Raw genomic sequence first — 13,465 nt, forward strand, 5'->3', positions numbered from 1 at the left:
GGAAGAACACCCATATCATCTCATAGCACAGCTGTGGGCTTAATTCAAACCTGACTTAAGCCTGGAGTCCCTAAACCCAATAAAGTAACAACTGCCCTGTGGGAGACCCCCAACATTTAAAATAATGATTTGGAACTCTCTGGAGGAAGATACTTATAAATAAGGACAGAGTAGAGAAGACTGCCCTTCTTCCTGAAGTGTATCCTGTAACTCCACCCCCAAACAACAACAACAACAACAAAACACTAGGATACAGGGAGAAGAAACAAAAATTGAAATAAAGATCCACAACTGGACTCAATTGAAAATACAGAATTTTCTAAAATAGTTATTCAACCGAAAGATAAAATAACATGAATTGGATTTCACATCTCCACAATATGGGTTTTAAATGAACATATTCTGATATGTAGTACTTGAAAAATCTTTGTGGTCTTCATAGATACTGGGCCTCAAATTACAGTTATATGAGGAGATGCCACTGAATGTATAAGGTATATCCTGTACTTTAGAGGAGTTACCAAACATAAACAGAAGGCAAACATGTATGTCTCACATTAAACATTGAAACTATTGCTTTGCCTAAATTCCTCATGGTCAGAGTGCCCATTGATCTAAAGCACCTGATATGAACATTTTGAACCAATTAGTAATAAATTAAAATTAATTATCTGGCAATTACAATCAGCTTGGTAAAATGGAGCCCCTTGGACCTGTCCTTCTAATTATAATAGTTAATACAGCCCAACTTAGATTAAAACAAGGTCTACAGTAATTAAGAACCATCACGTAACACCTACTGAAGGAAACAACTATTGTTCCTACTGCTTTCCCTTTAAATAGTCCAATTTGTTCAGTGTTTAAACCTGATAAAAATAAATGGCATGGGAAAGTTGATTACCACAGCCTAAATACCCTGATGCCCCTGATTAAGACCTCCATATCAATATTACTGAAGTTGTTGGTTCCTATCAATAACTGGAAAATATTTTGCTATTATAGGTTTAGTGAATATATTCTATTCAGTACTTATTTCAACAGCTTCCCAAGCATAGTTTGTTTTCACTTTTGAGGAGACACAATATATGTGGGTATCTCAACAGCCCTTGTGTAACATTGCACACAAACTTTGCATGCAATATATCAACTACAACTGATTTTCTCCAGGAATGCATGTATGCCATTATTTTGAGGGCAAGAAATTCATTTGACCCATTCATCCAGGAAATGCAAACAAAAAGGAGCCCAGAAGAAAGGGGGATTATCTCACCCACACACTACAAGGCCATGCCTTCTCAGTTAATTTTCTGATAATTATTTGGTCAGCAAAATTATATATACTCTGTCCAAATTGCAATACAAAAGGCCCTCCCACTAGTATCCCCAAGTCTCCTTTGCTACAGAGGCTTCAGCAACGTCCTCTCATGATACTTAGAATCCATGAACACACAGTCTAAACAATTTTCTTTTGAGACAGGGTCTCACTCTGTCACCCAAGCTGTAGTGCAGTGTTACATTCAGAGTTCACTGCATCCTTGACCACCTGGGCTCAGGTGATCCTCTCATCTCAGCCTCCTAAGTACCTGGGACTCCAGGCATGCACCACCACACCTAACTAAGTTTTGTATTTTTTGTAGAGACAGGGTTTTTGCCATGTTTCCCAGGCTGATCTCAAACTCCTGGGCTCAAGTGATCTACACGTCTCAGCCTCCAAAAGTTCCAATTCTTCTTAATAAAAATAAACAACCATAATTTCCAATGGTTGTGTATTATTGTTGGTTAAATACTATTTATTTTATAAATAAGCATTAATGTGTATAATTTTAAGACTTTTAAACACATTTTTCAAAAATCTCTTCAAGTGAGTAATTTTATTATAATGCAGAACCTCCAAAGTGCCATCTATTTTTAACATACCAAGAAAGCAAATCAGTTATCAAGACTCCCTATAACAGTGCAAGAACCCGTAAAGAATCAGTATGCCTTTTAAAAATCAATTTTGTTATTAATATGTTATATTGACAAAATAAAATTGCATCGATTCTCTTTTTAATTTTAATTGCAGCTATAAATCATCATTGTTCTTAAAATTCTGTTAAATTACATTTATTACTGCTGACTTCCTCTGACCTCTCTTTCCACTGCCAGTTAATGTAGTACCTTGATAAGCCAACTTATCCTAAAGTCATTAGTATACACTCTAGCCATGGTAACTACTATAATCCTTTAATTTGAAAGACAGTACAAACAGTTAAAACCTTACATGGTTTTATTAATTACAAAACACACAAAATACTTAAATATTCATCAATACTTTCATATAACCACTGATTTTTAAATATTGAGAATATACTTACTTGTACAGTTAGGTACAGCTCCAGACCATGTTCCATTGGCTGTGCACTGTCTAACTGAAGGTCCAGAAAGGATGTATCCCTCCATGCAGGAATAAATGACTGAACTAGGAAATGTTGTGCCATCAATTCGGAAGACTTTCCCATTGGCTGTGGTTCCTGGGTTACCACATTGCACAGCTATAAAACAAAGTGTTTAAGAGTATATATAAAAAATGCAGTCAGAAATTCTTCCCAAAAAAGTTAGTGACTAAATGATTCTTTCAAATTATTCAAAGAAGCAATAAAAACCTCTAAAATAAGCAGTAAAGTATCTAGGTAGTTGAAATTCAAGATGAATGTATGTTGATTTTATTAGCTTAATTACTGGGATGCAAATTATAACATTTTCTTAAGACTTTTTTTAGCAGCTTCAGTAAAAACTCTACAGAGTAAAATAATTATTCAAAGAGTACTGTATTGGCTTCAGGTACCACAAAATCTTTTAGAGAAGGATTTTCAGAATCTCTGCCTAAAAAGCAACTCATGTAAAATTGGAAGACATGTAACAATGAGTGATGAGATGCAACAGAGATTTATTACATTTATATTCCAGAAAAGACAGATACAGAATTTAAATATTGTAAGCATCTATGTATATTTTTGTTTATATAAGTACATAACTGTTTTGCATTAAAATGTATAAATTATATTTCTAGACCAGAGTACCAAAACAAAACTGAGTAAAACCAAAGTAATTAAATCTTAGTAATCATTTTCATTAAGTTTCAATATATTCTAAATAAAAGTTAAAAACACAAATGTCTTTTTATGATTAACTATTTTATATATATGTTTAACTATTTGTCAGCAATGATATGTTAATTTTTAAACTATCTGACTTAAAAGCAATAATATATCAAATGTAATGCTTAATTTTATTATAATATCAGAAGGCATTTTAGTACCTTACAGAAGTGAAGGCTTTTATAGATATGAAATATGATTATAATTTCAGAAAATACCATCTACATCCTTTGCTGCATCTTAAATATTTCTTTTTGCCTATCATTTGTATAACTGTCGTGTGTGCGTGCACGTGCATATGTGTGTGTATGCATGTGTAGGCAAGAACCTTACTCATTTTACATATATACATAAAAATCAAACTCTAGATAATATTTTAAGCAGAACCTATGATAATAGCAGACATTTTTACTTTGTTGTTAAGCATGATTACTTTCTTCTAAATGCATTAGTGCCTGCCTGAAATAAAATTTTGGTCATGTTTACTTGCTATATATCATGATCTATAGCTTGACGTAATGCAAGAAGGATTTGAGATAATGTCATCTTTGTTTTAAAATGTCATGTAATTTTTATTTTGAAATAGAGACCTAGGCAGAGTCAAATTTCCGCACAATAAAAATCAAGAATTTCTTTAGTCAGGGTGGTTTCAAGATATGGCCAAATCATACTGCTGTTTCTGTTCTCTTGACTTTAATTCCTCCACACCTAATACACAAATTTCTCCTATCCAGACTTTTTATTTGAACTAAGCACAAGTAAAATTAACTTAAAATGAAATAAGGTAAGTGCATCATCTATCATGAGTGAAGGCTTAAAGCTTGCTGGATACAATTAAAGGAAACAGCAACTACTTTGCCTCTGCAATATTGACATTCAGGAGAAAAATGATTTATTGTTGCCTGTGAATAAACCTGCATTTACAGTTAGTACTAGTCAACCAAACCATCTCTTCTCACAAGAGTCATTTCCCAGCAATCAACAGACATAATCTAATAAAAATGAGTTACCATATTTTTAGATTCATTAAACACTTAATATGTCACAGCTACAACTTTTCCAAAATTATTTACTTCTCACAAAAATGTTCTGAGTTAGTATTAACATCACCACCATTTCTTAATAGGAAACTGAGGCACAGAAAGATTAAGTAACTTGCCCAATCTCACAAAGCTAGTTAATAGCAGATTGTTCATCTAGTACAAATTCCTAGGAATGATGCTGATAGCATATACTAAAAGCATTGAATCATATTCAGGCTAGGAGATAAGCTGAAACATAATACATGTTTGTTAATTGAATATTTTTTGTGATGCATCTTTATAGGAAGTATATTTTATATGTTTGCCTTTCTTTTGTTGCTAGAGAGAACTCTTATTTTAAAAATCACGGTACCATTTGTTTCCTTGTATCAAAGTAATAAGTAGTCATTTCTAAAATGACAAAAAGAAGTATAAGGAAGAAAGTAAAGATTGCTTAAAATTCCACCACCGAAAAATAGAAATTGATATTTATATATGCATATATGTATATATGATTATGTATTAATATGAATATAAGTATTTCAATATTCTAGGCATTGTGTTAGGTATAGAGTATACAACAGTGAAATATTAAACTGCTTTTTTATTTCTATTTTTCTTACATAAAGTTACAATTAAGGTATCTTTCTATCATAAAGTTTAGTAACTTTGTGGTTTTCCATACAGTTCATAATTTGCCTAACGAATTCCCTGTTGAAAAACATTTAGTTTGGCTTGGTTTTATTTTTCTATGATTTTTGGATATACTAGAACTTATGTTTACAACTCTGTACATTAGTTCTATTTTTAAGATAAATATCTAAAATAATTTCTGGATCATTTTTTAGTAGGGTGACTATAATTAACAACAGTGTATTGTACATTTCAAAATAGCTAGAAGTGAGGACCTGAAATATTATCAACACATAGAAATAATAAATGCTTGTGGTGATGGATATCATAAATATTCTGATTTGATCATTACACATTTATGTATGTAACAAAATATCACATGTGCCCCATTAATATGTAAAATTATGTATCAATAAAAAATACCTAAAACATTAAAAATTTAAATTGAAATATATTGCCACAGAACCACTACAGATATTATAACAATACACACTTGCATTGACAGCATAAAACTTTGCTTGTGTTCACACCTCCTCTGTAACACCATTTACCATCATTTAAAAGAATCTCAGTTTGTCAAAAATGTTACATTCTTCAAATTTGCATTTCTCTGTTGATTAAATGAAGTCACTTAAACACATTATTTAATATTTTTATTTTTACATGTGCTTTATCCTTCACATTCTGAAAATACCTTTCATGTTTTATTATAAATTATTAAAGTAATATGACAACAATAGAAAACATTTGGAATAAAGAGTAAAAATACCAATAATCTCACAACTCTGTCCTAGTATTATTTTTTTGTGTATTTCCTTTCATACTTTCTCTTAAACGAATATCATTTCTCATGGTTCTAATATAGTACATAATTTTAAATCTTATTTCTAAGTTTTATATAATGTACATTTTCTCATATTGCTTCATGGCCTATATTGTAATATTTTATTGACCATACACTATTAGATTACGTAAACATAAAATTGCTTAAGCAATACTTTTCCTAGTGTAAGATTGTGCCAAATTATTGCTAGTTATAAACAAATAAAAATTACATTTTCATAATTGTGTGTTCTTTTAATATTTCTATTTTCCTTGGAAAACGTTCCACAAAAGTGGAGTAATAAACTGAAGCTATAGATATATCCCATGAATATTTATCATTCTATTCATTATCATTTTGAGAGCAATTTTTGTCAAATTGCTCTCAAAATATAACAATAAAAATCACCTTGAAATATTTTAAAGTTCTAGTTTTGCTGCTCCCGCACACAAGAATTTTATATTACCATGTTTAAGATAGGTGAAAATGATACCTTAATATTTAATCATAATTTTTTTATTAGTAGTTCTGTTGCATTTTTTCTATAGGCTACAGTTTTTTTATTTCTGCTTTCTATTCATACCCTTTTTCCATTCGTCTACTAAAATCTGTTTGTGTAAGTGATTTGTATAAGCTTCATTTATGAGAAAAATATTAATTCTACTGTATTTGCTACAACTCATAGTTCTTTTATCCATAATATGCATGCTAACAAAGCAATATCAGCACAAGTCTGCATTTCATCTATAAAATATTTTGTAGGTCAGCTGAACAAAGGACTGATTTAGATGTTAGCCACAAAATGTTGCATGTATAATGATGCCCACAGCATCATTAAAAAGACTTTGACTTTGGAAAATAAGTTTGAGAAATAAAGAGTTTAGTCTCTCTTACTGTATTTTACTCAGCACTATGTTTTCCAAGTCTTTTCCCTATATCACCTAAGTTGCAACTCTTTCCTAAGATTATTAAAACTGACCCAGTTAAAAAAAGATAACTATCTTTTCTAGAATATAAATATTAAACATAATCAAATATTTCTATAACATAGTCAATCAAAAAACCCTCAGGTAAGTTTTATTGGGAATTATCTTCTATTTACAAAACCAATATGTTTGGTACGACATCAAGTAAGTTTAAAAATATTTTGCAAGTTTAGTTTTTCCAATAAAATAATCACAAAAAGAACAACTAAAGTCAATACGATAATTTTCCAGCAACATTTTATTTACTAGTCAATTTTGTAAAATATTTTTCTTTTTCCTTTTTATCTTTCTTTTTTTTTTTTTTTAAACAGCGTCTCGCTCTGTCACCTAGGCTAGAGTGCAGTGGCATAATCATGGTTCACTGCAGCCTCTGCCTCCTGGACTCAGTGATCCTCCTGCCTTAGCATCCGGAGTAGCTAGGACTACAGGCATATGCCACCACACCTGGCTAATTTTTAAAATTTTTGTAGAGATGTGGTCTCAGGCTGGGTCCTACCCAGGCTGGTTCAAACTCCTGGCCTCAAGTGATCCTCCTGCCTCAGTGTCCCAAACTGTTGGGATTACAGGCTTGAGCCACAACTGGCTCTCTTATAAAGATTTAATTATGTTAACTCTTGAGTCAGAACAATTAAAATATTACTCAAACACCCTAAATGTTGTGAATTCTAGTAACTAACAATTGTACTCTACAATTAAAAATCTTAATCATACTTCTGTATGTTTCTATCTTTTTCCATTTCTACAAACTGGAAGCTAAGACAGACATTGAGATTATGTTAGGGTAAGAACAACCTATTATTTTCTCTTGTCTCTACAATATAGGTACACTAGTCTCCCCTTATCCACTATTCTTTCCACAGTTTCACTTAGCTATGGTCAATCACGGTCTAAAAATATTATATGGAAAATTCCAGAAATAGCCAATCCATACATTTAAAGTTCTGAATAGCATGATGAAATATCATGTCGTCCCACATGGAAAGTGAATCATCCCTTGTCCAGGGTACCTACCCTGTATATGATATCCTCTCATCAGTCACCTAATATCTGCCTTGGTTATCAGATCAAAAGATCACAAGAAGAAGGGTGAGTACAGTCAACAAGATATTTTGAGTGAGAGACCATATTCACATAACTTTTATTCTAGTATATTGCTATAATTGTTCTATTTTACTATTATAGTTGTTAATCTCCTACTGCGCATAATTTATAAATAAAACTTTATTACAGGTATGTGCGAAAAATCATAGAAATAAAGGGTTAGGTAGTATCTGTGGTTTCAGGCTCCCACTAGAATTCTTGGAACGTATTCTCCGTGGATAAAGGAGGGACTACTGTAAAGAGGAAAGAATAAATCTTTTTAACAAATATATATTACTTTTTAAATCTAAACATTTGCTATGTTATGAACAATGTTTGCATGTATATGACCAATTAGGGGTTTTTAAAAATTATCAGTCATAGTTATCTTAGGAGATGGTGTCAGTATAACGGGAATACGACTGTTTTATTTCATAGTTGCAGGCAGAATAAACTAGTAAGAGTAATTTTCCTCTTCTAAACTCATCTGGATTTAGATACACACTAAAATCCAGTAGTTCCAATATATTTAATTTCTTCTTGAGGTTACCTTTGCACTCTGGCTGCCTTCCGGTCCAACTGCCGTTAGCTAAACATGTTCTTTCTTCTGAGCCATGAAGGATATAACCAGTATCACAAGCGTAGCGTACAGTACTTTTAGTTCTGAAATTGCTTTCCTGTCTAGAGCCATGGCCAGGAGTACCTGGATCGCCACATGTCCCAGTAGCATCACCTGCAATGCAGTACAGTTCAAGGTAACCAATTCCCATAAACATTTATTAAGTTTATCAGTTAGTCCGAGGGCCTGGTAGGCATTTGTTTTTGTGCATGCTGTGTTTTAGCACACATGGAGTAAAATTGTAATTCATATTTCTTATCTGACTCCATTCATAAAAAAAAAGTGTAAATGAAAAAGAAAATAATTGCAGAGTACAGTGTTTTTTTTTTATCAGTGAATTTGGAGACATCAAATAAGTTAAGGATATTTCATAAGTTTTTCCACAATCTAGTTAATAACCAAGCTAATGTAAAATGTATAACTGACAGTACTATGAACTCAAATAACAACAGACTTATAAAAATAAAATTAAAAAAAATCTGAATTCTGCAATTTGCATGTTTCCTTTTCAGAATTTCCTGATTACTGATAATATTTTTATTGTTTTTGTTAAAGTGGAACTGTGTTGTGCTAGGACATGTAAATATGACAATACAGTTCTGATAGTCTAGGTTTCTCTCTCTTATTTTCTCTACCAGTGACCAATGATCAAAGATGAATGAATTGCATATTCCTCGTATATGAAAACATAAAAATAAAATGTAAAAGACCAAAATTTAGAAACTCTGACTTAAGTTTCTGATAAGAATATTGCTCATGACTAGGCATTCATCTTTTGATTTTAGTGTTAAATATTTTCTCAGTCTTTACCTAGTTGTTTTATCATTTCTTAAATAATCCTAATCAAAATTGCCATAGTGTTAATATACATTGAGAGAGTGAGAGAAAGAGAGAGAGAGTGAGAGAGAGAGAAAGAGAAAGAGAGAGAGAGAGAGAAGGGTTGAAAATATAAGCATTGAAAATGTTCTTTCCATTTGTCTTTTTTATATGCCTTGTGGATTAGGAATCCTTCATTATATGTCCTTATTTTCATGTGATGTAAAATCAATAACCACACAAAATTTTAAGATTAGTATTTCACTTTTAAATATCTGTGTACAATTTTATTACTCAATTTAGTAGCAGTTTCCTAATACATTGTGGGGTGGGGGCAGGGGGTGAGTCTGTGTGTTCACATGTATAAGCAGTTATCTGAGAGTTAATTTACTATGAGTCACTCCAAGATAAGACTTTAATTCTCTTAAAATCAATTTTATAGTTACATTAAAAATGATAGTTTTTCTAAATCTGTAGATTACATTCAAAGTCCCAGGCAGTCACTTCATAGGGATTAATCACTAGTTAAAAGATTTGGGGTTAATTTACCATTTCACTGCTTTTAAGTCTAAAGTGAAAATAATGTAAAACAACTCCTAATAAGTCATCAGAATGGTATCCACAGAGATAAAGTAGTATAAAGACAATGGATAATATATAAATATAAAGAAAAGGCAGAAAAATAAGTGCAATATCTGGTTGATGGGTAAAAATAAATAGTATCAACTAGGGAGCCATCATAGATCTAAAATGTAAATGATATTTTTGAAAAAAAGTGGTAACTTAAACATTTATCTCAGAAAAGATTCACCAAATACTTACTCTGTGAACAAATTATTAATTAAAATATCTTTAATATTGATTTATGCAAAGATAACTCTAAGCAATATGTCACATTAATATTAGGATAGATAAATATCTTTAATAAAATGAATTAGATTAGTTCAACTTAAAACATTTTGGACTTTATTTTAAAATTATACCATTAAAGTAATCAATTGCTTAGAAAGTCAAACAGAACTGAAATCTGACAGAAAATCACTGATACAATATTGCCTTCTGGGGAAAATTATATGTGGTATCTGCTAAAATGGGATAGATACTTTAGCTTGAATAGTTTCACCATTTTAACAAACAAAAGTGCTTCATACAGTGTAGCATCCTAAAACCATAAATTCTTTAAATTAGCAACACAGTTCAAAACACATACTTGTAATTTATCATCTACAACATCAGTACCCTGGATTTCTTTTTTTTTTTTTTTTTTTTTTTTTTGAGACAGAGTCTCGCTCTGTCGCCCAGGCTGGAGTGCAGTGGCGCAGTCTCGGCTCACTGCAAGCTCCACCTCCCAGGTTCACGCCATTCTCCTGCCTCAGCCTCTCCTAGTAGCTGGGACTACAGGCGCCCGCCACCACGCCCAGCTAATTTTTTGTATTTTTAGTAGAGACGGGGTTTCACTGTGGTCTCGATCTCCTGACCTCGTGATCCGCCCGCCTCGGCCTCCCAAAGTGCTGGGATTACAAGCGTGAGCCACCGCGCCCGGCCAGTACCCTGCATTTCTATAGCCTTACATATATTCCAGTAATGTATAAGCAGTGTTTCAGCTTATACATTATACTTTTCTTATGAGATTTTTCAAAGAGCAATATATTTTAAGTCTTTAGATTGTTTTGTGTATATGTTACTACTACTACTACTACTAACAATAATGTAATTTCCAACACACATTGTCCAATTTTCCAAGTGGTACCTGAACAATGAGGTTGTGATCCACTCCAATGGCCGTTCAATTGGCAGGTTCTTGATGACTGGCCTAGAAGGGAACGCTTTCCTGTGCAGGAATAGTGAACAGTAGACCCAAAAGTGTACTTCTCGCCAGACAGGACTGCATTAGGAGGAACGCCAGGGTGTCCACAGTCAATCACTACAATACATAATTATTGAATATAAAATTTTTTTATATCTCCTATCAAACAACCTGTACCAGCATGTTTATACAACAAATCAGAAGTAAATGTTCTGCTCAAACATCTAAAGCCTCCAGAAATCAAACATCTATGTTGAAGGTGGCTTTTTAAAAATAAAGTGGAGTTTGCAGCTATAGGAGCTGTTCTGTTAACTTATTCATTCTGAGGATGAGTTTAACAGCAACATTGTAAGCTAAGTAAGCATTAAAAATGATTGAGTGATTATGATAAATCTGTACATGTGAGAGTGATGAGTGTGTGTCCACATATATATGTGTATGAGTTTGAACTGTATCTATTCCTGGTAAAATCTGTGAAAGTTAAGGAGAAGATTAATGTGGATTTGCTAAGTAAGGACATAGGACACCATGTGGATTCAAAGTGAAGCAATACAGAAGTTACATGAAAAGAACTTGAGGGTTCAAGAGATTCAGTGAAGATTGATCTGTGATTCACAATTTAATATATAGTCTAGAATCATTACATTTCAGGTCAGTAATGAATAAATTATGCTGTACATAGACAATACTCAGTGGCTTATAAACTAAAACACTGCTAGTCATAGGAGAATCAAAAGTCAATACATTATAGAATATTCTTTATGAGTGATAGGTAGTTTCAGAATTTAACGTGTGTCCCCTGTTAGTTGTACTCAGAGAGATACTGAGTGTCACATATCTCTAGAGTATAAAACAGCACATGAGGACACAAAAACTTAATAAAACCTTTCAGTATTTAATACTCTACCAGGGAGAGCTATAGGAAATGATAAGGCAAAAAACATATGAGAGCTCAGAATACCTGAAGAACTTCAGGTTTACATGTCCTATGAAAAGATTTTTAACTTTAATGTGGTGGCTACATAAGAATAAGTAAGTAAATTATTCAGATAATTAGACCAGTCAACACAAATAAGTCAAATGAATTTTAATCAGCAGGCCAAATTACTGAACTATATGCATAGAATCTGAAATCTTATAGACACAGCAAAAAGTGTTGTTTCTTCGTTAGTACAATAATGTTGTCACAAAATGTTCATAAAAGTACACCCCATGAATATAAAAAATCCTCTAAATGAAACATAATCATAAAATAATTTTATAATTTAGCAATTTACTAAAACCAAAAATTATTTGCCAAAAATGAACGATTTCTTCACACGCTATTCATTCAGTCTATGAAATTGTTCTTCTCTTCCCTGTCAAGTCCAAGACTCATCAACTGTTTGAGATCTAGTTCAATTTGAGACCTATCAATTGACTTAATTGCTAGAATTTATGTTCACTCCTCTATGGCTTCACAGAAGTTTGATTTATATCTGCTAAATTATTTTTCTCACTACGTGTGTTACTTGTAAGCATTTTGGCTGTAATTTATTTTATGTACATTCTACAACTCCTATCATAACATGTAACAAAATGCACTTATTAGATATTCACTGACTAGAAAGATGATGTATATCAACAATTATTGCATTAACAAGTATATGTGTCTCTATATGACAAATATTTAAGATCAATAAGTTTTAAGTAACACTTTTATGTAAATCTTCATGTATTCTGAATCCATGATGGATGTTTAAGACTAATTTTGCCTTAAATGAAATATTAAATATTAGTACAGAATAAAAGTATAGTTGCCTCTTACAGATGATAATATTGTAAAGTAGGAAATATGACTACTTTTCATATTATATCTGCTCCAAAATGCAAAATCAAAGAATGAAAGATAAATATTTATCACATTAATTTTAAGAAAATTACATTTGGACATTGAATTTGCAAAATATAGAAAAGTATAATTTCAAAACAGTAAAACAATAAAATCAATATGCTTCTCTGTGATATATATCTTTAGGTCGTTTTATAAAGATGGTAAACATCCATATGGTTTCCATGACATGTTCTCAAGAAACAATACACATTATCTACTTACTGATACATTCTGGTAAAGGTTTGTCCCATTGTCCATTTGGTTGACATATCAAAACTGAAGATCCAAATAAAAAATATCCAGGATTGCAGTCATAGAATACCACAGTGCCATAAGTAAAATTTCCATGTTCTATTTTACTTTCTCTTTTAGAATTGGCTGGAATTCCAGGATCAGAACAGTTGACCACTAAACAAATGACAAATTTTGAAACATATGTTTGGAATAATATACATATGCCTATATAGATTTATATTAGAAATTTATATACTTAGTTTCAAAAGTAAATTTATTCAAACAACCAGATTCCAATAATAAAATTAATCTCATGGATTATCTAGAAAATGGACTGAAATCTATGTGGTAGAAAATACAGAAGAAAGAAAAAAATTTGGCAACAATTAGGAAAATAGCAACTTCGTAAGTATTGTGCTGAGTACGAATTTT

At 31.7% G+C, this 13,465-nt stretch overlaps 1 protein-coding gene across 2 annotated transcripts in view; it reads right to left on the minus strand.

Moving 5' to 3' along the window:
- CSMD3 (CUB and Sushi multiple domains 3) overlaps positions 1-13,465 on the minus strand; it is a 1,213,340-nt gene that overhangs the window by 55,953 nt on the left and 1,143,922 nt on the right. For both annotated transcript variants that reach the window (XM_030795533.1, XM_003256134.3), the window contains 4 exons: positions 13,022-13,207; positions 10,870-11,043; positions 8,235-8,417; positions 2,358-2,534 (listed from right to left, as the gene is read on the minus strand). In XM_030795533.1, coding sequence (XP_030651393.1) covers positions 2,358-2,534; positions 8,235-8,417; positions 10,870-11,043; positions 13,022-13,207 — 720 coding nt within the window. The remainder of the gene's footprint in view (positions 1-2,357; positions 2,535-8,234; positions 8,418-10,869; positions 11,044-13,021; positions 13,208-13,465) is intronic.

The sequence above is a fragment of the Nomascus leucogenys genome, chromosome 16, assembly GCF_006542625.1.
Source record: "Nomascus leucogenys isolate Asia chromosome 16, Asia_NLE_v1, whole genome shotgun sequence".
Classification (NCBI taxonomy): Eukaryota; Metazoa; Chordata; class Mammalia; order Primates; family Hylobatidae; genus Nomascus; species Nomascus leucogenys.